A 26,017-nucleotide genomic window follows, 5' to 3' on the forward strand; every position below is an offset into this window, starting at 1 on the left:
TTTCCTCCTGTTTCATTTTTGGTAGTGTATATGTTTCTGTAATTTATCCATTACTTCCAAATTGTCTAATTTGTTGGCATATATATTTTTTCATAATATTATTTTATATTTGTTTCCCTTTCTGTGGTGTTGGCTGTTATTTATCCCCTCTCATTAGTAATCTCATTTATTTGTGTCCTTACTCTTTTCCCTTTGATGAGTCGGGCTAGGTGTTTACCAATTATATTAACTTTTGCAAGGAACCAGCTCCTCAATATATTACTCCGTTCTCTTTTTTTAAGTTTTTATATGATTTATTTCTGCTCTAATCTTTATTATTTCCCTTCTTTTGTTAGCTTTAGGCTTAGATTGTTTTTTTTTTTTTCTATCCCCTTTAGGTGTAAGGTTAGGGTGTGTATTTGGGACTTTTCCTGCTTCTTGAGATAGGACTGTATTGCAACATACTTCCCTCGTAAGACAGCTTTTGCTGCATTCTAAAAGTTTTGGACATCATGTTTTTGGGGCTTTTTTGTTTTTTTTAACATTTATTTATTTTTGAGAGAGAGAGAGAGAAACACAGAATGTGAGCTGGTTAGGAGCACAGAGAGGGAGACACAGAATCTAAAGCTGCCTCCAGGCTCTGAGCTGTCAGCACAAAACAAAATGTGGGGCTCGAATTCATGAATGGAGATCATGACCTGAGCTGAAATCAGATGCTTAATCGACTGAACCACCCAGACACCCCTTGGACATCATGTTTTAATTTTTCTTTCTTTCCAAGTATTTTTTATTTTCCTTGTTGACCCATTTATTCTTTATTATGTTGTTGTTTAACCTCCATGTATATGTAGCCTTTCCAAATTTTTTCTTGTGGTTAACTTCAAATTTCATAGCATTGTGGTCATATGATCTCAATCTTTTTGTACTTATTGAGGCCTGATTTGTGACCTAGTGTATGACCTATCCTAGAGAATCTCCCATGTGCACTTGAAGAGAATGGTATTCTTTATTCTTTATCCCTTTTCTCTTTTCTTTTAGAATTGAAATGAGATTTTACCTATAGAGTTCCAAAAAACAACAACAACAACAACAAACAGAGGATTCGTTAATTGGTAGATTACATGGGAAAAACCAATTCAATGACTGTTCAATGAGTTTTCTTGTTCGAGTTATCTATCTTCCTAATTTGCTGAATTACCAGGTGAGTAGAAGCTAATATAAGGAGGTGCTATGTGTATGTGGTAACCAGATGCTTCTGAAATTAGTTTAATATTTAACTATTAAATCAAACAAATCAGTAAGGCTATTTAAATTGTGTACTGGCAGTCATGAAAGGTATTCCAAGAAACACAAAGCCTCTGTACATGGAAATAAAGGTTAATAAGAAAGATTCTTTCCTGGAACCAAAAACTCATGCACCATAAAAGGACAGTATAGTGCATAATACCAAAGTTGGTACAGGAACAGCAGTGTCAGCAATGTTGAATGGAAGGGGGAAAAGGAGGAGGTGGTTGGTGGTGATGGTGATGATAATGGCTAAAATGCAGACATTTGTAAGTGAGTATGGAAAGTGATTCTGCTACCAAATGGTGACACTTATCCCAACATAATAGGTTATATAACTTTTTACTTCAAACCCCACTCCTTTGATATGGGGGGGTAAAAGTCATGCCAAGTGATGTGAATGTCATAATTTCAAGAATGAACAAGTCAAAATATATGAAACCCTTAAAATATATAATTAATTTTATGTATTTATCATTTAACCAAATTACCCATAACCATAGGTGTCATGGCATATTGCCTTTTCAATGACTTACAATTCAGTGTGACTAGGTTTACCATATTATTTTTAGGACCACTCTGGTTATAAGTAAACAGAGAGGCTTTGGGCACTGAACACAGAGAAACTGTTAAAAGAGGTGCTCCAAATGGGAGAGAGAACACAAAGAAGTGAACTTGGGATACTCATGGGAAACTTTAGAAATTTTTATTTCTACTTAAGAATGATACTATTTTTTATTACCATACTATTGCCTTCTAGACCTTCATAAGACGCTATGGACACAAACAATAGAAGTTCCATGACAGATTTCATCCTGCTGGGGTTTTCTGATTGGCCCCAATTAGAACACATCATCTCTGGGATTGTCTTCATCTTCTATATTGTGACTCTGGTAGGAAACACAACCATCATTCTTGTATCTAACCTAGACAGCCAGCTCCATACTCCCATGTATTTCTTCCTATCCAATTTGTCTTTTCTGGACCTCTGTTATGCAACTAGCATCATTCCACAGATGCTGGTAAATCTATGGGGTCCAACAAAGTCTATTACCTATGGAGGGTGTGTGCTCCAATTCTTCTTTGCCCTTGACTTTGGAGCCACAGAATGTCTTCTCTTGGCTGTGATGGCCTATGACCGCTATGCTGCTGTTTGTCAACCTCTTTACTACACAATAATAATGCACCCTCAGCTTTGCCAGAAGATGGTGCTCACCGCCTGGTTAGGTGGTCTTGGTAGTGCCTTCATTCTTTGCTCCCTGACTTTGAAGTTGCCAAGATGTGGGCACCGGGAGGTCGATAATTTTTTCTGTGAGATGCCAGCCTTGCTCAAGATGACTTGTGTCTACTCAAAAGTAATTGAGATTGTAGTCTTTGCTCTTGGAGTGATATTTCTTCTAGTACCTCTATCACTAATTCTCATCTCATATGCAATTATCACTCAAGCTGTTGTGAGGATCAAATCAACAGCAAGGTGGCATAAGGTCCTTAATACATGCAGTTCCCACCTCACAGTAGTAACTCTCTTTTATGGAACAGTCATTTATATGTACATGAAGCCACAGAATAGCACAACCCAAGATGAGGGGAAGTTTCTTACTCTCTTTTACACAATCGTCACACCCACCCTTAACCCTCTAATCTACACTTTAAGAAACAAAGATGTAAAGAGAGCAATAAAAAGAATACTGTATGTAGAAAAATGGTAAACAAAGGCATGAGTTTGACAGAAAAGAGATAGAGAAATAGTATTGACCTTCACCAACATGAATTGATTCATTTATGCAAAGGGCATTTATTGGATGTTTACCATGTACTAGGATTGTACTAGGCATGGACTTTGTAAAGAAGTAGGAAGTACACAGAAATTACAAGGAGACAGAGACACAGATACATAAAGTAAGCTAAATTCACACACTTAAAAAGCTTCAAGACTAATCAGGGACACAGATAAGCAAATATACAATTATGAAATGTGGTTAAATACAGTAATGGATATATGTACAAATATTAAGAAAATATTTCACATGGAAGGTTTACTTTAATATAGGATTACACTGGACACTCATTTATTTCTTCCCAGACTTGCTACTTCTATGGTAAATAACATCCCCTTCTATCCCCCTGATACGGCCAGCAGGGCTTTTGTGTTGGAAAACAACTTACAAAAGGAGGAAGGAAGGAAGGAAGGAAGAAAAGAGGGAATAAGGAAATTAGGAACCATTTTGAAGGGGTGTCTACTTCCCAAAGTGGAGGCAATCGGCATCACTAAGAATAATGATTGAAACACAATATGTTTAAATTTATGATTTCTGAGGGACAGCCAACATGGCAGAGAAGTAGGGGGATCCGTACTTCCTGTGTCTTCCAAACAATGAAGAGCTGAGGCCAAAGGACTTTGAACCCCAAGAGTCTGGGAGGAAAAGAGACTGAGTATACCACGGAGAAACCAGGACACCTGAGAGACCATAGGTGGGCAATTGCAAACTGGGGGAGAAAAAACAGGCTGCCTAGGAACAGAGGGGAGGGATCCCCTTCTGAGGAGACACAAAGGGAAGAGAAAGAGCAGCTGGGGAAGTGTAGGACTGTATCTGGACAAGAGAAAAAAAACCTTGGACTGGGACAGAGAGGGATCCCATCTCTAACTGCAGGCTAGATAATCTCTAACTGCAGATTCCATCTTCGGACTGGTACTGATTGCCCTGTACACACACATGTGGAGGAGGGGAGCCACCTCCAGGTTCAGTGATATATCAGGGGTGCAGTACACAGGGGTGCAGAAGCTGGTTCCCTCCCCTGAAGGGCTGCAGCGCAGGACAAAACCAGCTAGGACCTCTTATCGGGAGGTGCTTCCCCAGTACCAGGGCACACAGAGTGGGAGTTTAATTCCCATCCAAGTTCTGGGGCAAAAGAGTTGGCAAAGCGAGACAGACAGCCTCATCTGTACTTGCAGCACAGTGAGGATGGCTCCAAAGGAGTAATTTGGGACACCAAGTCGTGGAGAAGAGACTGGGGGGGTCGCCATTTTTATCCCACCACCACCAATATGGGACCTCAAGGACCAGTGTGAGGGGCCCACAGTGGAGGCAGGACCAGCCTACACCAAACCACACCCTTCTGCACCAGGTAACTGCTTATCTACTGGAGCGGGGTAGATGCTGTGGAACCAGATGGACCCCTCCTCGAGACCAGCACTGCTGCATTGCCTGGATTAATTCTAGCACAATTCTTGATATATAGATATATTCTCCACCCCATTTCTCCTTCTTATCTCTTCCCTCCTCTAGACTGGTTACTCTGGTTACTGGTTTCTCTAAACAGACATGTTTAATCCATTCTCTTGATACATGTTCTACACCTTCTTTACATTCCTTTCTCTCTCTCTGGAATAATCAAGCCATAAAGCTTCTCCATCTGGGTAACTTTATCTTTGTTTCTTTATCCCTGCCTCCTTCCTTATTTTCCTTTATCTGTCTCTGGATTAAGGCTTTTAATCTCTCTGCCTGCTCAATGTTTACTTTTCTCTTTCTCCCCACTGCTGTCATTTCTCTGTATGTGATCTTCCATCACCACTGCCTCCATCCTGTTCCTTACTTGTAGCCAGTGTTTCTGGTTTTTTGCTTTTGGATTCTTTTTAGTTTTTTGTTTTTGTTTGTTTGTTTGATTTATTTCTTGTTTGCATGGTTTTTTTTCCTGTTTGTCTGTCTGTTTGTTTTCCTTTACAGGGCTACTTCAGAAACAAATCAAAGAACACCTGGTGGAGGGTCCAAAACATCATTATGAGTAGGGAAGTAAAATACCCAAAGTAACAATAACAGACAGCAAATAACACTCTCCAAAAAACACCTCCTGAAGGGTCAGGCCCTGACACAGTATGCCCTCCCTTTAATATAGCAGTGCTCGCAGATGCAGAGCATATAAGAAATGGAAGAATTCTCCTCAAAACAAATTCCTATAAGAAGTTACAGCTAAAGAACTGATCAAAACAGATTTAAGCAACAAAACTGAACAAGAATTTAGAATAAAAGTCATAAATTAATCACTGGGGTTGAAAAAAGCATAGAAGACAGTAGAGAATCTATTGCTACAGATCAAGAGACTAAAAAATAGTCATGATGAATTTAAAAATGCTATAAATGAGGTGCAAAACAAAATGGAGGCAGCCAGAGTTCCAGCACGGATTGAAGAGGCAGAGGGAAGAATAGGTGAATTAGAAGATAACATTATGGAAAAAGAGGAAGCTGAGAAAAAGAGAGATGAGAAAATCCAGGACCACAAGAGTAGAATTAGAGAACTAATTGATTCAACCAAATGGAACAATATCCATATCATAGGACTTCCAGAAGAAGAAGAGAGAGAGAAAGGGGATGAAGGTATACTTGATCAAATCATAGCTGATACCTTCCTCAACCTGGGGAAGGAAACAGGCATTGAAATCAAAGAGGCACAGAGAACTCCCTTCAGACATAACTTGAATCGATCTGTATGACATATCATAGTGAAACTGGCAAAATACAAGGATAAAGAGAATTATGAAAGCAGCTAGGCATAAACAGGCCTTAACACACAAAGGTAGACACATAGGGGTAGTAGCAGACCTATCTACTGAAATTTGGCAGGCCAGAAAAGAATGGCAGGAAATCTTCAATGTGATGAACAGGAAAAATATGCAGCCAAGAATACTTTATCCAACATGTCTGTCATTCAGAATAGAAACAGAGATAAAAGTTTTCCCAAACAAACAAAAACTGAAAGAATTCATCACCACCAAACCAGCCCTACACAAAATTCTAAGGGGACTCTGTGAGTGAAATGTTGCAAGAACCACAGAATACCAGAGACATCACTACAAGCATGAAACCTACAGAGAACACAGGATTCTAAACCCTTATCTTTCAATGATAACACTGAATGTAAATTGGCTAAATGCTCCAATCAAAAGACATAGCATATCAGAATGGATATAAAAATAAAAAAAAAAAACAACCAAGACCCATCTATTTGCTGTCTACACAAGACTCATTTTAGACCCGAGGGCACCTTCAGATTGAAAGTAAGGGGATGGAGAACTATCTATCATGCTACTGGAAGTCAAAAGAAATCTAGAGTAGCCATATTTATATCAGAAAAAAACGACTTTAAATTAAAGGTTGTAACAAGAGATGAAAAAGAGGATTATATCATAATTACAGGGTCTATCCATCAGGAAGAGCTAACAATTACAAATGTCTATGCACCGAATTTGTAGTGCCCAAATATATAAAACAATAAATCACAAACATAAGCAACTTACTGGTAAGAATGCACGGGACTTTAATACTCCACTTACAACAATGGACAGATCATCAAGACAGAGAATCAATACAGAAACAATGGCCCTAATGATACATTGGACAGATGGACTTGACAGATACATTTAGAACTCCGCATCCCAAAACAACAGAATATACTTTCTTCTCGAGTGTACATGGAACATTCTCCAAGATAGATCACATATGGGTCACAAAACAGCCCTAAATAAATATGAAAGAATTGAGATCATACCATGCACACTTTCAGATCACACTGCTATGAAATGAAATCAACCACAGGAAAAAGTCTGGAAAACCTCCAAAAGCATGTAATGAATGGGACAACCAGGAAATTAGAGAAGAAATTTAAAAATATGTGGAAACAAATTAAAATGAAAATACAATCCAAACCTTTTTGGATGCAGCAATGGCAGTCCTAAGAGGAAAATACATTGCAATCCCAGCCTATCTCAAGAAACAAGAAAAATCCCAATTACAAAATCTAACAGCACACCTAAAGGAAATAGAAGCAGAACAGTAAAGACACCCCAAACCAAGCAGAAGAAGATAAATAATAAAGAGCAGAGCAGAAATAATATAGAATCCAAAAACACAATAGAACAGAACAATGAAACCAAGAGTTGGTCTTTGAAAAAATAAAATTGATAAACCACTAGCCAGACTTCTCAAAAAGCAAAGAGAGATGACCCAAATATATAAAATCACAAATGAAAATGGATTTATTATAACCAATCCCTCAGAAATACAAGCAATTATCATAGAATACTATGAAAAATCATATGCCAACAAATTGGACAACCTGGAATAAATGGACAAATTCTTAAACACCCACCCACTACCAAAACTCAAATTAGAAGAAATAGAAAATTTGAACAGACCCATAACTAGTGAAGAAATCGAATCATTTATCAAAAATCTCCCAACAAATTAGAGTCCTGACCAGAGGGCTTCCCTGGGGAATTCTACCAGACATTTAAAGCAAAGTGAATACATATCCTTCTCAAACTCTTCCAAAAAATGGAAAGGTAAGGTAAACTTCCAGTCTCATTCCATGAAGCATTACATTGATTCCCAATCCAGACAGACACCAAACAAAAAGTAACTACAGGCCAATATCCCTGATGAATATGGATGCAAAAATCCTCAACAAGACACTAGCAAATGGAATTCAACAGCATATAAAAAGAACTATTCACCATGATCAAGTGGGATTCATTCCTGGGCTGCAGAACTGGTTCAATATTTGCAAATCAATCAATGGGATACATCGCATTAATAAAAGAAAAGATAAGAACCATATGATCCTGTCGATAGATGCAGAAAAAGCATCTGCCAAAATTCAGCATCCTTTCTTAATAAAAAACCCTCAAGAAGGTCAGGATAGAAGGAAATACTTAAACATCATAAAAGTCATTTATGAAAAGCCCACAGCTAATACCACCCTCAATGGGGAAAAACTGAGAGCTTTCCCCCTGAAATCAGGAACATGATAGTGACGTCCACTCTCATCACTGTTTAACGGTCTGTAAACAGTGTTCTTTAACAGTTTAGCATCAGCAATCAGTTAAACAGTGTTGTTTAACACTTTAGCATCAGCAATCAGACAACAAAATGAAATAAAAGGCATCCAAATTGGCAAAGAAGACATCAAATTTTACTTTTCAGAGATGACATGATACTATACATGGAAAACCCGACAGACTCCACAAAAAGTCTGCTAGAACTGATACGTGAATTCAGCAAAGTAGCAAGGTACAAAATCAACATACAGAAATAAGTTTCATTTTTATACAACAATAATTAAGCAACAGAAAGACAAAGAAACTGATCCCATTCACAATTGCACCAAGAAGCATAAAATACCTACGAATAAACCTACCAAAAGATGTAAAATATCTGTGTGCTAAAAACTATACCAACCTTATGAAGGAAATTGAAGAAGATATAAAGAAATGGAAAAACATTCCATGCTCATGGACTGGAAGAATAAATATTGTTAAAATGTCAATACTACACAAAGCAATCTACACATTCAATGCAATCCCAATCAAAATTGCACCAGGATTCTTCTTGAAGCTAGAACAAGAAATCCTAAAATTTGTATGGAACCACAAAAGACCATGAATAGCCAAAGTAATATTAAATAAGAAAACCAAAGTGGAAAGCATCACAATCCCAGGCTTTAGCCTCTACTACAAAGCTGTGGTCATCAAGACAGCATGGTATTGGCACAAAAACAGACACATAAACCAATGGAATAGAAGAGACTCCAGAATTGGACCCACAAATGTACAGCCAACTAATCTTTGACAAAGCAGGAAAGAACATCAAGTGGAAAAAAGACAGTCTCTTTAACAAATTGTTCTGGGAGAGCTGGACAACAACAAGCAGAAAAATGAAACTAGACCACTTTCTTACACAATTCACAAAAATAAAGTCAAAATAGATAAAGGACCTGAATGTGATACAGGAAACCATCAAAACCCTAGAGGAGAAAGCAGGAAAAAAACCTCTTTGAACTCAGTCACAGAAACTTCTTAATCGACACATCTCCAAAGGCAAGGGAATTAAGAGCAAAAATGAACTCTTGGGACCTCATGAAGATAAAAAGCTTCTGCACTGCAAAGGAAACAACCAACAAAACTAAAAGACAACCTACAGAATGGGAAAAGATATTTGCAAATGACATCGGACAAAGGGCTAGTATCTAAAATCTATAAAGATCTCACCAAACTCCACACCCAAAAAATACAGGATCCAGTGAAGAAATGGGCAGAAGACATGAATAGACACTTCTCTAAAGACGACATCCAGATGGACAACAGACACATAAAAATATGATCAACATCACTCATCATCAGGGAAATACAAATCAAAACCACACTCAGATACCACTTCACACCGGTCATAGTGGCTAAAATGAACAAATGAGGAGACTATACATGCTGGAGAGGATGTGGAGAAACGGGAATCCTCTTGCACTGTTGGTAGGAATGCAAACTGGTGCAGCCAGTCTGGAAAAAGTGTGGAGGTTCCTCAAAAAATTTTAAAAAAAAGATCTACCCTATGACCCAGCAGTAACACTGCTAGGAATTTACCCAAGGGATACAAGAGTGCTGGTGCATAGGGGCACATGTACCCCAATGTTTATAGCAGCACTTTCAACAATAGCCAAATTATAGAAAGGGCCTAAATGTCCATCAACTGATGAATGGACAAAGAAAATGTGGTTTACATATACAATGGAATACTACGTGGCAATGACAAAAATTAAATCTGGCCATTTGCAGCAACCTGGATGGAACTGGAGGGTATTATGCTAAGTGAAATAAGTCAGTCAGAGAAAGACAGTTACCATATGTTTTCACTCATATGTGGATCTGGAGAAACTTAACGGAAGACCATGGGGAAGGGGAAGGGGAAAAAAAGTTAGAGAGAGGGAGGGAGGCAAAGCATAAGAGACTCTTGGATACTGAGAACAAACTGAGGGTTGATAGGGGTGGGGGAGAGGGGAAAGTGGGTGATGGGCATTGAGGAGGGCACTTGTTGGGATGAACACTGGGTGTTGTATGGAAACCAATTTGAAAATAAATTATATTGAAAATAAATAAATTTATGATTTTCAAAAAAACCTTACTGATCAAATTTGTAAGTTTGTAAAACAATAAATTTTATCTGAAAATTTGATATAAAATGTGGAAAGAAATAAACATTTATTGTGTCTTTCCTGAATGAATCACATTATGGGAATTCTAAAATAGTGTGTAAAGGAGAAGTTATTTTTCTTTACAAATGATTTGCAACTAAGTCCAATGTGATAATATTTGGGTTTTTCTTAACATAAGCTAAGATAGCCATATGATGATAAGTGTTGAAACCAGGTGATGGATCCATGGTTCTTTATACTCATCTGTGCACTTTTGAACATGTTACAATGTATCTGTAATAAAAAGTTTTAAAAGTGTTAAAAAATCTTTTAAAAAATACATTACCTAGCTCTTCTCTAACAATTGGAAATTTCTCCTTAAAATAATATTTCCATTACTCTTTCCATCCAGAATTTTATACTAATTTATTGAAATTGTTCCTCTGCAAGTCCTTTATTGACTCCCATTCTTCCCAGCAACAAGTATATAAATAAATTGAATTATATTTTATTTCTTGTAACCATAAAACTTTGAAGTTTTCATATTTTCCTTCTGGATTGTTTTCCTTCTGCATTGTTTTTCAGTACTCATTCAAATGATGTATTTTTTAACTGAAGGACAATAGAGATAAGTTAAACAGAATATCCAAGCCTTCAGGGAATGTTTCTTAGGAAATTTCCAAATATACCACTATGGCCTGCATCATCATGATATTATATACCTTCAGGGGTTGCCAATCCCCAGGGCCTTAATAATTCTAGAAACTAAGCCATCCACTTTCTTAGATATTGTACCGATGAATCATGTTTTGCTCAACACATTTATCTTTTTGTAAGGTTGGCCCTCAGCTTGGGCAACAAATATTCCTGCCAGCCCACTAAACTCCCAGTAAAAGAGTATCTATTAAAGTTACACACACTCAGTGTGGAAAGACACACACAATACAATATTTTTACTCCATAGTTATTTTTCATAAGGTCACCTCCAGGTTTTTATGCAAGAAGTTTACCTCTGATTGGATCAAATTAACCAGCAAGCCTGTTTATAATGACCAGTTTCAGGCCAGGAAATTCACAGTGACTTACGTTTCAAATAAAAGCAAACCTTTCTATTTTTTTTATTTTTTTAATGTTTGTTTATTTTTGAGACAGAGAGAGACACAGCGTGAGTGGGGGAGGGGCAGAGAGAGAGGGAGACACACAATCTGTAGCAGGCTCCAGGCTCTGAGCTGTCAGCACAGAACCTGACGCGAGACTCGAACCCATGTACCATGAGATCATGAACTGAGCCGAAGTTGGACGCATAATCGACTGAGCCACCCAAATGCCCCAAAAGCATCCCTTTCAACTGAGCTACACATCACAGCTTGACGAATGATGCACTAAGAAACCCACAATGAGAAATAGATATTAAGGTTCTTCACTGAGCACGTTAGTGGCTAATTCTTTCAATAACTCTTTAGAAGACTATAATCTAAACAATACATTTTTCAAATTCAAAGATTCACAAATACATAAGAAATTGAAATATCATCTTGACTATAATTGGTTTCATTTAGAATCATTTCATTTTCTCTCACTTGTTGAACAAAAACCTATCATAAATGGTATAAAGCTAGAGGAGCTCTAATACTCCATTCTCACGCTGATGGATGTTATAGTGCAACAGTTGCTAGAGATCAGATGCACATATACACACTTTTGTCTGACACTGACTCCATTATAGAATGGATGTACTTGTGTATCTCTGTGTCACCTTTTTTTTTTTTAATTTTTTTTAAGGTTTATTTATTTTTGGGACAGAGAGAGACAGAGCATGAACGGGGGAGGGGCAGAGAGAGGGGAAGACACAGAATCGGAAACAGGCTCCAGGCTCCGAGCCATCAGCCCAGAGCCTGAGGCAGGGCTCGAACTCACGGACCGCGAGATCGTGACCTGGCTGAAGTCAGACGCTCAACCGACTGCGCCACCCAGGCGCCCCTCTCTGTGTCACCTTTAAGATGCTAATCCATCCAGACTTCTGGCATTTCTAGAATTAATTGTCACATAAATGCCCAGCAAAAATTGAATAAAGCCCCCATTCAATTCTCTGAGGGAATCTCAACACCTCACATTGTATTATGGAAAATATTTACTGTGGTAAAGTTCTCTTTGCTTTGAAGACTTTCTTTAAAACACTGCTCCTAGAGAGAGAGAAGATGGTGGAAGAGCAGGAGGACTATAGCCTCCTCTCATCCCACAAACAACTAGATATCTATCAAATCATTCTAAATACCCCAGATATCAACCTGAAGACTGTCAGAACAAATTCCACAACAAAAGGGAGAGAAGAAGCCACATCAAAGAAGGTAGGAAGTGTGAGACATGGTTTGGGGGAGAAACAGATTGCAGGTGCTGTGGAGAGGATTGAGTCCTGGTCCTGGAGAAAGGAGAGAGAGACGGGCACATAGGAGAACTCACAGGAGAACATATCCCAAAATCCATTGGCCGACAAAACAATGGGGTATGATTTTCATGAGTTCTTGCAACCAACAGGACTTAAAGACTGGAGTTTTAAAGGTTTAAAGTTTTAAAGGCTTGGCTGGGGTAAAGCCCTGAGAACACTGCACTCTGCCTGGAGAGAAGGCAAGGAAAAATCTGGGGAGCAGACTGCATGGAAACAGCAATCTGAGGAATGCCTGGAGCACAATGAGATTGTTCACTCTTCTTAGAGAGTGTCCCTGGAGGTATCAAGTACAGAGATACCTCTTCAGGTACAAAGGAGCCTGCTGGCACCATTTTCCTCCCTCAAAGCTCAGCATAGAAATGTAGTCACCTGCGGAGGGCAGTTCCACCCTTGCACTGACTGTCTACCTTGATAACACCAAGTCCTACACCCCTCCGCACTTGTGTGAGTTCCCCTCTCGGTCAAGCTTGCCTCATTCCCAGCTTGCTTGGCCCTTCCCACAGAAGACCAGTGCAGACCCCCGTCCACTTCACACCCCTACACCATGTAATTTTGAAAGTCAGCAGACTTGGCTGAGACAGAACCCAGAGGGCACTGCGTTGCTCCTGAAGAGAGGGCAGGCAAACAACGTTAAGGCCAACAATGTGGAAATAGCCATCTGAACAATTCCTGGGACACACAGAATGGAGATTATTCACTGTTGTCTGAGTGCTTCCCTGAGAAAAGTAGGCATGGAGACCCCTCTCTGGAAATAAAGAAGCTGGCTGGTAGTATTTCCTCCCCTGACCCTTAGCATAAGCACACCACCATGAGCTGCATGGAGCACAGTGCCCACACTGGCTGCCTAACCTTCATACACCAAGTCCCACAGTGCTACTCTCTGGCAGCACCACCTTTCTTTGTGAAGCTTGTCTCAGTCTCAGCATAGTGGGCCCATTGCCCAGAACACCAGCAGCAACCTCACCCACACCACATCTCTCTCCAAAGAGTTCTATATGGATTCAGGTCTACTGGAAGTAGTATCAGGTCTTATTTCACAAGCAGATCAGAGAACACCTAGTTAAAACTTACCACATTCTTGCCAAGGACCAAACACTACCTACTGCAGGCAAGGAGAGGCTCTGAAGATGACTGGCCTGAAGGAAAGAGCAGCCAAAATACACCCACAGTGCATGCAGAATACACCAGAGACACTCCCTGAATTGCCAAGCCCTGGACATTATATGACCTCTTCCTCATAAAGCCATTAATTTCAGGAGCATGAAATATAATTGTTTTTTCTAACACAGAGAAGAAGGTAGAGACTTAGACAAAAATGCCAAGATAGAAGGATTCACCCTAAATGAAAGAACATAAGGTCATGGCCAGAGATCTAGTGGAACAAATATAAGTAACATGCCTGCTGGAAAACTGAAAGCAAAAATCCTGAGGATACTAGCTGGGCTTGATAAAAGGAGGGAAATCTTCAAGGACACCCTTACCACAGAGATAAAGGAGTTTTAAAAAAGAATCAGAAAAGAAAATGCAATAACGGATTAGAAACAGGCTGGATGAAATGAACACAAAGCTGGAAGAAGCAGAGGAATGAAAAAGTGGTACAGAGTACAAAATAATGAAGCTGAACAAAGAGAGAAAGAATAATTATGGAACATAAGAATAGACTTAGGGAACTCAGTGACTCCATCAACATAATAACATACATATTACAAGAGTCCCTGAAAAGGAGGAGAGAGTAAAGTTGGCAGAAAATTTATTTGAGGAAAAAATACCTGAAAACTTCCCTAATTTGGGCCAGGATATCAAGGAGGACATCTGGACCAAGGAGGTACAGAGAATTGCCATGAAGAAGAACAAAAGCAGACCAACACCAAGAATATTCTAATGAGGGGAGGAGCCAATATGGCGGAACAGCGTGGAAGCTTTTTGTGTGTCTCGCATCCATAAAATACAGCCAGGCCAACATTAAAACATCCTACACACCTAGAAAACTGATGGGAAGATTAACACAATAATCTGCACAACCTGCACAATCAGCAGGTATGTGACACAAACAGCTGAACTTGGGGAGCAAGATGCCCCAAAAGGTAGGGAACCCCCTTTGTGGGTGAAGAGAGGATGGAGACTTGGGAGGGAATAGCACCCCTCCCAAAAAGCAGCTGGAGAGAAGGTAGAAAATTGGAAACAGCTGTGTGGACTAAACTAAAAAGGGACAAAGCAGAAAGGAGAGGATTTATATTCCATTAAGACCGTAAACAAGGGGAGCGCAAAGGCTGCAACTCTGCAGCTCGATACCTGGCAGTGCTCTGGTGGGAAAGGTGAATCCCCAGGAACAGAGTGGGGTCCAGGATGTTCTCGGGCCACATGGGGAAAAGCAGTTCCACTGCTGGAAGGACATTTGGTAGAGACTGTTGAAGCCACCTGGTCCCTGCAGACCCCGGAAGGCAGCCACGTTTGCTGGTGCTGGGGGAAGGTTGCTGAGGGTGAAGCCTGGTGCCAGATGTGTGTTGCGATTTTCCATGGTCCCTGAAATGCTGAGGCTACACTGTCTCGTGATCTTTTTGGGGGGCGGGCTGGCACCTGACCAGAGTCTTGGGGCACCGGCAACAGCAGGGTCCAGTGGGCGAAACTGGGTGCAGGGGACATTCGCCATTGCTCATTCAGCCATTGCTCAGTGAGACCCTCCCACAGAGTGGCGGAACGGGTCAAAGCTGCAGTCATTCAGAAGTAAGGGGCCAGGGAAAACAGCCGCATCTGAGACAAAACTCGGGAGGGGTACTGCCTGGGACCTGGTCACGGAGAGTAAAAAAGCGGGAAGTGGAAGAGAGCTGAAGACAGAGGATGGATGCGTGATTGCGGCTCCAGGAGAACAGTTTAGGTGGCTGGGTGGCCCCAGTTTTCACCGCTCCTGTGCATGCACATGCGCACCAACGAGCACAGCAACAATCCACCCCAGTAGGCTGGCAGCGCCATCTAGGGGAGAGCAGAGCTGTTACACCAAGCCCTGCCCAACTGGGCCAACTTCGCTCTTCAAGAACACAAACATCACCGCCGGCTTAATTTATGGACGATAAAGAGCTACATGGACTGACCTCTAGGGGAAAACAAAGTAGTTTCATTCCTACTTCAATCTGTTAGCAGGTTCATCTATTCAATTTTTTTCTCTCTCTCTTTTCCTTTCTCTCTTTTACAATTCTTTCTCTTAAATACAGAAAAAGAAAAAACTCATTTTTATTTTCAAGTTTTATTAAAAATATCTCTTTAATTTTTATTACTATATTCTTTACTTTTCTATAAATTTTTTCAAATTCTACATTATTTCCATTATTTTATTTTAGTCTACTTCAGTGTACTCACGTTTTCAAATTTTCAAACAATTTCCTTTTTTTCTTTCTTTTTCTTTTTTTTTTCATTTTTTTCTTTTTCTTGAAATCAGAAAGAGAAAAACTTCATTTTTACATTCAATTTCTTTTCAAAATATTTTTATTTAATTTTTATTAGTATATTTTTTACTTTTACGTAATTTTTTTTCAAATTCAATCTTACTCCTATCATTTTACTTCAGTCTACTACACTGTATTCACTTTTTCAAATTTTCAAACGTTTCTTTTTTTTCTTTTCATTTTTCTTTTTTATCTTTTTTCACTTTTTCATTTCTTCTCTTTTTTCTTAAACACAAAAAATGAAAAAAACCCATATTTCTTTTTAATTGTTATTAAAAATATTTTTCTATAATTTTTTCTACTATATTCTCTACTTTTATGTATTTTAGTCTACTTTGTGTATTCATTATTTCAAATTCTCAAACGATTTCCTTTTTTATCCCCTCCCCACTTTTTTTGTTTTCCTTTGTTCTGTTTTGTTTATTTCTCTAACCTGTCAAACCACTTTCTACACTCAGACCAAAACAGACCTAGGATCTAGCATCATCTATTCAATTTTTGTCTGTGTGTGTTTTTAATTTAAAATTTTAATATTCTTTTAATTTTAATTGTTTCCTTTCAAATTTTATACCTTATTAATTCATTTTCTCCCTTCAAAATGACAAAATGAAGGAATTCACCCCAAAAGAAAGAGCACAAAGAAATGACAGCCAGGGATTTAAGCAACACAAACACCACAAGAGGTCTGAACCAGAATTTAGAATCACAATAATAAGAGTACTAGCTGGAGTCGAAAACAGATTAGAATCCCTTTCTGCGGAGATAAAAGAAGTAAAAAATAGCCAGAATAAAATGAAAAATGCTATAATGCAGCCGCAATCACGGATGCATGCAGCGACGTCAAGGATGGACGAGGCAGAACAGAGAATCCGCAATATAGAGGACAAACTTATAGAATATAATGAAGCAGAAAAAAGAGGGAGATTAAGGCAAAAGAGCATGATTTAAGAATTAGAGGGGCGCCTGGGTGGCGCAGTCGGTTAAACGTCCGACTTCAGCCAGGTCACGATCTCGCGGTCCATGAGTTCGAGCCCCGTGTCGGGCTCTGGGCTGATGGCTCAGAGCCTGGAGCCTGTTTCCGATTCTGTGTCTCCCTCTCTCTCTGCCCCTCCCCCGTTCATGCTCTGTCTCTCTCTGTCCCAAAAAATAAAATAAAATAAAATAAAATAAAATAAAATAAAATAAAATAAAATAAAATAAAATAAAATAAAATAAAATAAAATAAAATAAAATAAACGTTGAAAAAAAGAATTAGAGAAATCAGTGACTCATTAAAAAGGAACAACATCAGAATCATAGGGGTCCCAGAGGAGGAAGAGAGAGAAATAGGGGTACAAGTTTACATGAACAAATCATAGCAGAAAATTTTTCCTAACATGGGGAAAGACACAGACATCAAAATCCAGGAAGCACAGAAGACTCTCATTAGATTCAACAAAAACCGACCATCAACACGGCATATCATAGTCAAATTCACAAAATACTCAAGCAAGGAGAATCATAAAAGCAGCAAGGGAAAAAAATCACCTAATCTACAAGGGAAGACAGATCAGGTTTGTAGCAGACCTAACCACAGAAACTTGGTAGGCCGGAAAGGAGTGGCGGAATATATTCAGTGTGCTGAATAAGAAAAATATGCAGCAAGAATTCTTTATCCAGCAAGCCTGTCATTCAAAATAGAAGGAGAGATAAAAAGTTTCCCAGACAAACAAAAATTAAAGAAGTTTGTGACCACTAAACGAGCCCTGCAAGAAATTTTAAGGGGGACTTTCTGAGAGAGAAAAGATGAAAAAAAAAAAAAAATATATATATATATATATATATATATATATATATACATACACATACATACATACATACACACACATACACCAAAAGCAGCAACAAAAGATTAGAATGGACCAGAGAACACCACCAGAAACACTAACTCTACAAGCATCATAATGGCAATAAATTCGTATATTTCAGTACTCACTCTAAACGTCAATGGACTCAATGCTCCAACCAAAAGACACAGGGTAACAGAATGGATAAGAAAACAAGACCCATCTATACGCTGTTTACAAGAGACCCACTTTAGACCTAAAGACACCTACAGATTGAAAATAAGGGCATGAAGAACCATCGATCATGCTAATGGTCAACAAAGAAAGCCGGAGTAGCTGTACTTATATCAGACAATCTAGACTTTAAAATAAAGACAGTATCAAGAGATGAAGAGGGCATTATATCATAATCAGGTGATCTAAAGACAAAGAAGACCTAACAATTGTAGATATTCATGTACCAAATGTGAGAGCACACAAATAGATAAATCAATTAATCACAAACATAAAGAAACTCATCAATAGTAATACCATACTAGTAGAAGACTTCAACACCCCACTCACAGCAATGGACAGATCATCTAATCAAAAAATCAATAAGGAAACAATGACTTGAATGACACATTGGACCAGATGGACTTAACAGATATACTCAGAACATTTCATCCTAAAGCAGCAGAATATACATTCTTCTCCAGTGCACATGGAACGTTCTCCAGATTAGACCACATACTGGGACACAAATCAGCCCTAAGTAAGTACAAAAAGATCAAGATCATACCGTGCATATTTCCACACCACAATGCTATGAAACTCGAAATCAACCACAAGAAAAAATTTGGAAAAGGAACAAATACTTGGAGACTGAAGAATATCCTACTAAAAAATGAATAGGCTAACCAAGCAGTTAAAGAAGAAATTAAAAAGTATATGGAAGTCAATGAAAATGATAACACCACAACCCAAAACCTCTGGGACCCAGCAAAGGCGGTCATGAGAGGAAAGTATATAGCAATCCAGACTTTCCTAAAGAAGGAAGAAAGATCTCAGATACACAACTGAACCTTATGCCTTAAAGAGCTGGAAAAGAACAGCAAATAAAACCCAAAACCAGCAGAAGACAGGAAATAATAAAGATTAGAGCAGAAAATAATGCTATCGAAACCAAACAAAACAAAACAAAACAAAACAAAACAAAACAGTAGAACAGATCAATGAAACTAGAAGCTGGTTCTTTGAAAGAATTAACAAAATTGATAAACCACTAGCCAGTTTGACCAAGAAGAAAAAGGAAAGGACCCAAATAAATATTATCAAGAATGAAAGAGGAGAAGTCACAAACAACACAACAGAAATAAAAACAACAATAAGAGAATATTATGAGCAATTATATGCCAATAAAATGACAATAAGGAAGAAATGGACAAATTCCTAGAAACATATATACTACCAAAACTGAAACAGGAAGATATAGAAAATTTGAACAGACCCATAACCAGTAAGGACATCGAATTAGTAATAAAAAATCTGCCAAAAAACAAGAGTCCAGGGCCAGATGGCTTTCCAGGGGAATTCTACCAAACATTTAAGGAACAGTTAACACCTATTCTCTTGAAAATGTTCCAAAAAATAGAAAGGGAAAGAAAAATTGCAAACTCTTTATATGAAGCCAGAATTACCCTGATTCCAAAACCAGACAGAGACCCCACTAAAAAGGAGAACTATAGACCAATTTCCCTGATGAACATGGATGAAAAAATCCTCATCAAGACATTAGCCAACCGGACCCAACAATACATTAAAAAAATTATTTGCCACGACTAAGTGAGATTCATTCCTGGGATACATGGCTGGTTCAATATTTGCAAATCAGTCAATGGGATACATCGCATTAATAAAAGAAAAGATAAGAACCATATGATCCTCCCAATACATGCAGAGAAAGCATTTGACAAAATACAGCATCCTTTCTTGATAAAAAAAAAAAAACACTCAAGAAAGTAAGGGTACACGGCGCATACCTCAAGATCATAAAAGCCATATATGAATGACCCAATGCTAATATCATCCTCAATGGGGAAAAACTGAGAGCTTTCCCCCTAAGGTCAGGAACAAGACAGGGATGTCCACTCTCGCCACTCTTATTCAACACAGTATTGGAAGTCTTAGCCTCAGTAATCAGACAACACAAAGAAATAAAAGACATCCAAATCGGCCAGGAGGAGGTCAAACTTGCACTCTTCGCAGATGACATGATGCTCTATATAGAAAACCCAAAGATTCCACCAAAAAACTGCAAGAAATGATTCATGAATTCAGCAAAGATGCAGGATATAAACTCAATGCACAGAAATCGGTTGCATTCTTATACACCAACAATGAAGCGACACAAAGAGCAATCAAGGAATCTATCCCATTTACAGTTGCACGAAAAACCATAAAATACCTAGGAATAAATCTAACCAAAGAGGTGAAACATCTATACATTAAAAACTATAGAAAGCTTATGAAAGAAATTGAAGAAGACACAAAAAAATGGAAAAGATTCCATGCTCCTGGGTAAGAAGAACAAATATTGTTAATATGTCCACACTACCCAAAGCAATCTACATATTCAATGCAATCCCTATCAAAGTAACACCAGCATTCTTCATAGAGCTAGAACAAATAATCCTAACATTTGTATGGCACCAGAAAAGACCCTGAATAGCCAAAGCAATCTTGAAAAAGAAAACCAAAGCAGGAGGCATCACAATCCCAGACTTCAAGCTATACTACAAAGCTGTAATCATCAAGACAATATGCTACTGACACAAGAACAGACATTCAGATCAATGGAACAGAATAGAGAACCCAGAAATTAATCCACAAACATATGGCCAACTAATCTTTGACAAAGCAGGAAAGAATATCCAATGGAATAAAGACAGTCTCTTTAGCAAGTGGTGCTGGGAAAACTGGACAGTGACATGCAGAAAAATGAACCTGGACCACTTTCTTACACCACACACAAAAATAGACTCAAAATGGATGAAAGACCTAAACGTAAGACAGGAAGCCATGAAAATCCTTGAGGAGAAAGCAGGCAAAAATCTCTTTGACCCCGGCCCCAACAGCTTGTTACTCAGCACATCTCTGGAAGCAAATGAAACAAAAGCAAAATGAACTGCTGGGACCTCATCAAAATAAAAATCTTCTACACATCAAAGGAAACCATCAGAAAAACTAAAAGGCAACCGACAGAATGGGAGAAGGTATTTACAAATGACATATCAGATAAAGGGTTAGTATCCAAAATCTACAAAGAACTTACCAAACTCAACACCCAAAAAACAAATGATCCAGTGAAGAAATGGGCAAAAGACGTGAATAGACACTTCTCTAAAGAAGACATCCAGATGGCCATCCAACAGATAAAAAAATACTCCACATCACTCATCATCAGGGAACTACAAATCAAAACCACAATGAGATAGCACCTTACACCTGTCACAGTGGCAAACATTAGCAACTCAGGCAACAACAGATGCTGGCGAGGATGTGGAGAAAGAGGATCTCTTTTGCATTCTTGGCGGGAATACAAGCTGGTGCAGCCACTCTGGAAAACAGTATGGAGGTTTCTCAAAAAAGTAAAAACAGAACTGTCCTACGACCCAGCAATTGCACTACTGCCACTTATCCAAGAGATAGAGGTGTGCTGCTTTGAAGGAACACATGCACCCCATGTTTATAGCAGCACTATCAACAGTAGCCAAAATATGGAAACAGCCAAAATGTCCACTGATGGATGAATGGATAAAAAAAAAGTGGTATATATATATATATATATATATATATATATATATATATATATACACACACACACACACACACACACACACACACACACACACACACAATGGAGTATTACTCGGCAATCAAAATGAATGCAATCTTGCCTATTGCAACTACATGGATAGAACTGGAGAGCATTAGGCTAAATGAAATTGATCAGTCAGAGAAAGACAAATATCATATGACTTCACTCACATGAGGACATTAAGAGACAAAACAGATGAACATAAGGGAAGGGAAACAAAAATAATGTAAAAACAGGGACGGTGACAAAACAAAAGAGACTCATAAATATGGAGAACAAACTGAGGGTTGCTGGAGGGGTTGGGGGAGGGGGAATGGGCTAAATGGGTACGGGGCATTAAGGAATCTACTGAAATTATTGCTTCACTATATGCTAATTTAGGTGTAAATTTTAAAAAATAAAAAAAGGGGCGCCTGGGTGGCTCAGTCAGTTGAGCGGCCGACTTCGGCTCAGGTCATGATCTCGCGGTCCGTGGGTTCCAGCCCCATGTCGGGCTCTGTGCTGACAGCTCAGAGCCTGGAGCCTGATTCGGATTCTGTGTCTCCCTCTCTCTGACCCTCCCCCATTCATGCTCTGTGTCTCTCTGTCTCAAAAATAAATAAATGTTAAAAAAATTTTTTTAATTAAAAAAATAAAAATAAACTTAAAAACAAAAACAAAAGAATATTCTAATGAGATTTGTAAAATATATTGAAAAAGTCTACAGCAGAGCTGAGAAGATGGCGGCGTAGGAGGACGCTGGGCTACCGCACGTCCTGCTGATCACTTAGATTTCACCCACACCTTCCGAAATAACCCAGAAAACCCCCCAGAAGACCTGCAGAATGGAGTCTCTGGAGCCAAGTGCAGTTGAGAGGCCCACGGTAGAGGGCAAGAAGGGCGGAGAGGCGGTGCTCACTACACAGACTGGCGGGAGGGAGCCGGGTAGGAGGGGCAGCCCGCCAGCAAAGCAGAGCCCCTGAGTCTGGCTGGCAAAAGCAGAGGGGCTGGACGGAGAGTGTTCTGACAGCAAGAGGGACTTATCATCTGGAAGGTTATAAGCTAACAGCTCTGCTCAGAGAACAGGAGGGCTGGAGGACATCAGGAGGGAGAGTTGTTGAGCCCTGGACGACAGAGCTCAGCTTGGCGGGGAACAAAGGTGCTTGCCAGCGCCATCTCCCTCGCCCATCCCCCACCCAAAATCCCAAAGGGAACCAGTACCTGCCAGGGAACTGGCTTGCACCACGCAAACACCCAATGCTGTGCTTCTGCAGATCCATCCTCCAGCAGGTCTGACTCCCTCCCGGTGCCACAGGGCCCCTCCTGAAGCTGATCTCAGTAGGAAAAGGGAGCTGAGACCCGTGCACCTTGCCAATCCACCCAGGTTAAAACGCCAGATCCCCAGCACCAAAAGCCTGGCAAGTGCAAGTAGCCTGTCGGGCCATGCCACCCCACATTGAATCCTGCCCCTGCGAGAGGGGAAGAGAAGGCACACACCAGTCTGACTGTGGCCCCAGCAGTGGGCTGGGGGCAGACATCAGGTCTGACTGCGGCCCCACCCACCAACGCAAGTTACTCAAGAGAGCACAGGGGAAGTGCCCTGCAGTTCCGCACCACTCCAGTGATTATCCAAAATGACGAAACGGAAGAATTCCCCTCAAAAAAATGTCCAGGAAATAACAACAGCTAACGAACTGATCAAAAAGGATTTAAACATTATAACATAAAGTGAATTTAGAATAATAGTCATAAAATTAATCGCTGGGCTTGAAAACAGTATAGAGGACAGCAGAGAATCTATTGCTACAGAGATCAAGGGACTAAAGAGCAGCGAGGAGGAGCTAAAAAATGCTATCAATGAGCTGCAAAATAAAATGGAGACAACCACGGCTCGGACTGAAGAGGCAGAGAAGAGAATAGGTGAACTAGAAGATAAAATTATGGAAAAAGAGGAAGCTGAGAAAAAGAGATAAGAAAATCCAGGAGTATGAGGGGGAAAATTAGGGAACTAAGTGATGCACTAAAGAGAAATAATATACGCATAATTGGTATTCCAGAGGAGGAAGAGAGAGGGAAAGGTGCTGAAGGTGTACTTGAAGAAATAATAGCTGAGAACTCTGATCTGGGGAAGGAAAAAGGCATTGAAATCCAGAAGGCACAGAGAACTCCCTTCAGACGTAACTTGAATCAATCTTCTGCACGACATATCATAGTGAAACTGGCAAAATACAAGGATAAAGAGAAAATTCTAAAAGCAGCTAGAGATAAACGTGCTCTAACATATAAAGGGAGACCTATTAGACTCGTGACCAATCTCTCTTCTGAAACTTCGCAGGCCAGAAAGGAATGGCAGGAGATCTTCAATGTGATGAACAGAAAAAATATGCAGCCGAGAATTCTTTACCCAGCAAGTCTGTCATTTAGAATAGAAGGATAGACAAAGGACTTCCCAAACAAAGAAAAAACTGAAGGAATTCGTCACCATTAAACCAGCCCTACAAGAGATCCTAAGGGGGATCCTGTGAGACAAAGTACCAGAGTCATCACTACAAGCATGAAACCTACAGACATCACAATGACTCTAAATCTATATCTTTCTATAATAACACTGAATGTAAATGGATTAAATGCGCCAACCAAAAGATATAGGGTATCAGAATGGATTAAAAAAACAAGACCCATCTATTTGCTGTCTACAAGAGACTCATTTTAGGCCTGAGGACACCTTCAGATTGAAAGTGAGGGGATGGAGAACTATTTATCATGCCACTGGAAGTCAAAAGAACACTGGTGTACCCATACTTATATCAGACAAACTAGACTTTAAATTAAAGGCTGTAACAAGAGATGAAGAAGGGCATTATATAATAATCACAGGGTCTATCCATCAGGAAGAGCTAACAGTTATAAATGTCTATGCGCCAAAAACGGGAGCCCCCAAATATATAAAACAATTACTCACAAACATAAGCAACCTTATTGATAAGAATGTGGTAATTGCAGGGGAGTTTAACACTCCACTTACAGAAATGGACAGATCATCTAGACACACGGTCAATAAAGAAACAAGGGCCCTGAATGGTACATTGGATCAGATGGAGCTGACAGGTATATTTAGAACTCTGCATCCCAAAGCAACAGAATATACTTTCTTGTCAAATGCACATGGAACATTCTCCAAGATAGATCACATACTGGGTCACAAAATAGCCCTTCATAAGTATACAAGAATTGAGATCATACCATGCATACTTTCAGAGCACAATGCTATGAAGCTTGAAATCAACCACAGGAAAAAGTCTGGAAAACCTCCAAAAGCATGGAGGTTAAAGAACACCCTACTAAAGAATGAATGGATCAACCAGGCAATTACAGAATAAATTTAAAAATATATGTAAAGAAATGAAAATGAAAATACAATAATCCAAATGCTTTGGGATGCAGCGAAGGCAGTCCTGAGAGGAAAATACATTGCAATCCAGGTCTATCTCAAGAAACAAGAAAAATCCCAAGTACAAAATCCAACAGCACTCCTAAAGGAAATAGAATCAGAACAGCAAAGACAGCCTCAACCCAGCAGAATCAGAGCAGAAATAAACAATATAGAATCTAAAAAAACTGTAGAGCAGATCAACAAAACCAAGAGTTGGTTTTTTGAAAAAAATAAACAAAATAGATAAACCTCTAGCCAGGCTTCTCAAAAATAAAAGGGACATAACCCAAATAGATAAAATCATGAATGAAAATGGAATTATTACAACCAATCCCTCAGAAATACAAGCAATTATCAGGGAATACTATGAAAAATTCTATGCCAACAAACTGGACGACCTGGAAGAAATGGACAAATTTCTAAACATCCACACGCTTCCAAAACTCAAACAGGAGGAAATAGGAAGCTTGAACAGACGCATAACCAGCGAAGAAATTGAATCAGTCACCAAAAATCTCCCAACAAGTAAGAGTCCAGGACCAGATGGCTTCCCAGGGGAATTCTACCAGACGTTTAAAGCAGAGATAACACCTATCCTTCTCAAGCTATTCCAAAAAATAGAAAGGGAAGGAAAACTTCCAGACTCATTCTATCAAGCCAGCATTACTTTGATTCCTAAACCAGACAGAGACCCAGTAAAAAAAGAGAACTACAGGCATATATCCCTGATGAATATGGATGCAAACATTCTCAACAAGATACTAGCAAATCGAATTCAACAGCATATAAAAAGAATTATTCACCATGATCAAG

The 26,017-nt window shown here is 39.2% G+C and overlaps 1 protein-coding gene across 1 annotated transcript; it reads left to right on the forward strand.

Moving 5' to 3' along the window:
- The first annotated feature begins 2,039 nt into the window (after positions 1-2,039).
- On the forward strand, positions 2,040-2,972 carry LOC101086560 (olfactory receptor 2W1-like). Its single transcript, XM_003985651.5, has one exon. The coding sequence runs from the start codon at positions 2,040-2,042 to the stop codon at positions 2,970-2,972; it is 933 nt and encodes a 310-aa protein (XP_003985700.3).
- The last annotated feature ends 23,045 nt before the right edge of the window (positions 2,973-26,017 follow it).

Source organism: Felis catus, chromosome B2 (genome assembly GCF_018350175.1).
Source record: "Felis catus isolate Fca126 chromosome B2, F.catus_Fca126_mat1.0, whole genome shotgun sequence".
Classification (NCBI taxonomy): Eukaryota; Metazoa; Chordata; class Mammalia; order Carnivora; family Felidae; genus Felis; species Felis catus.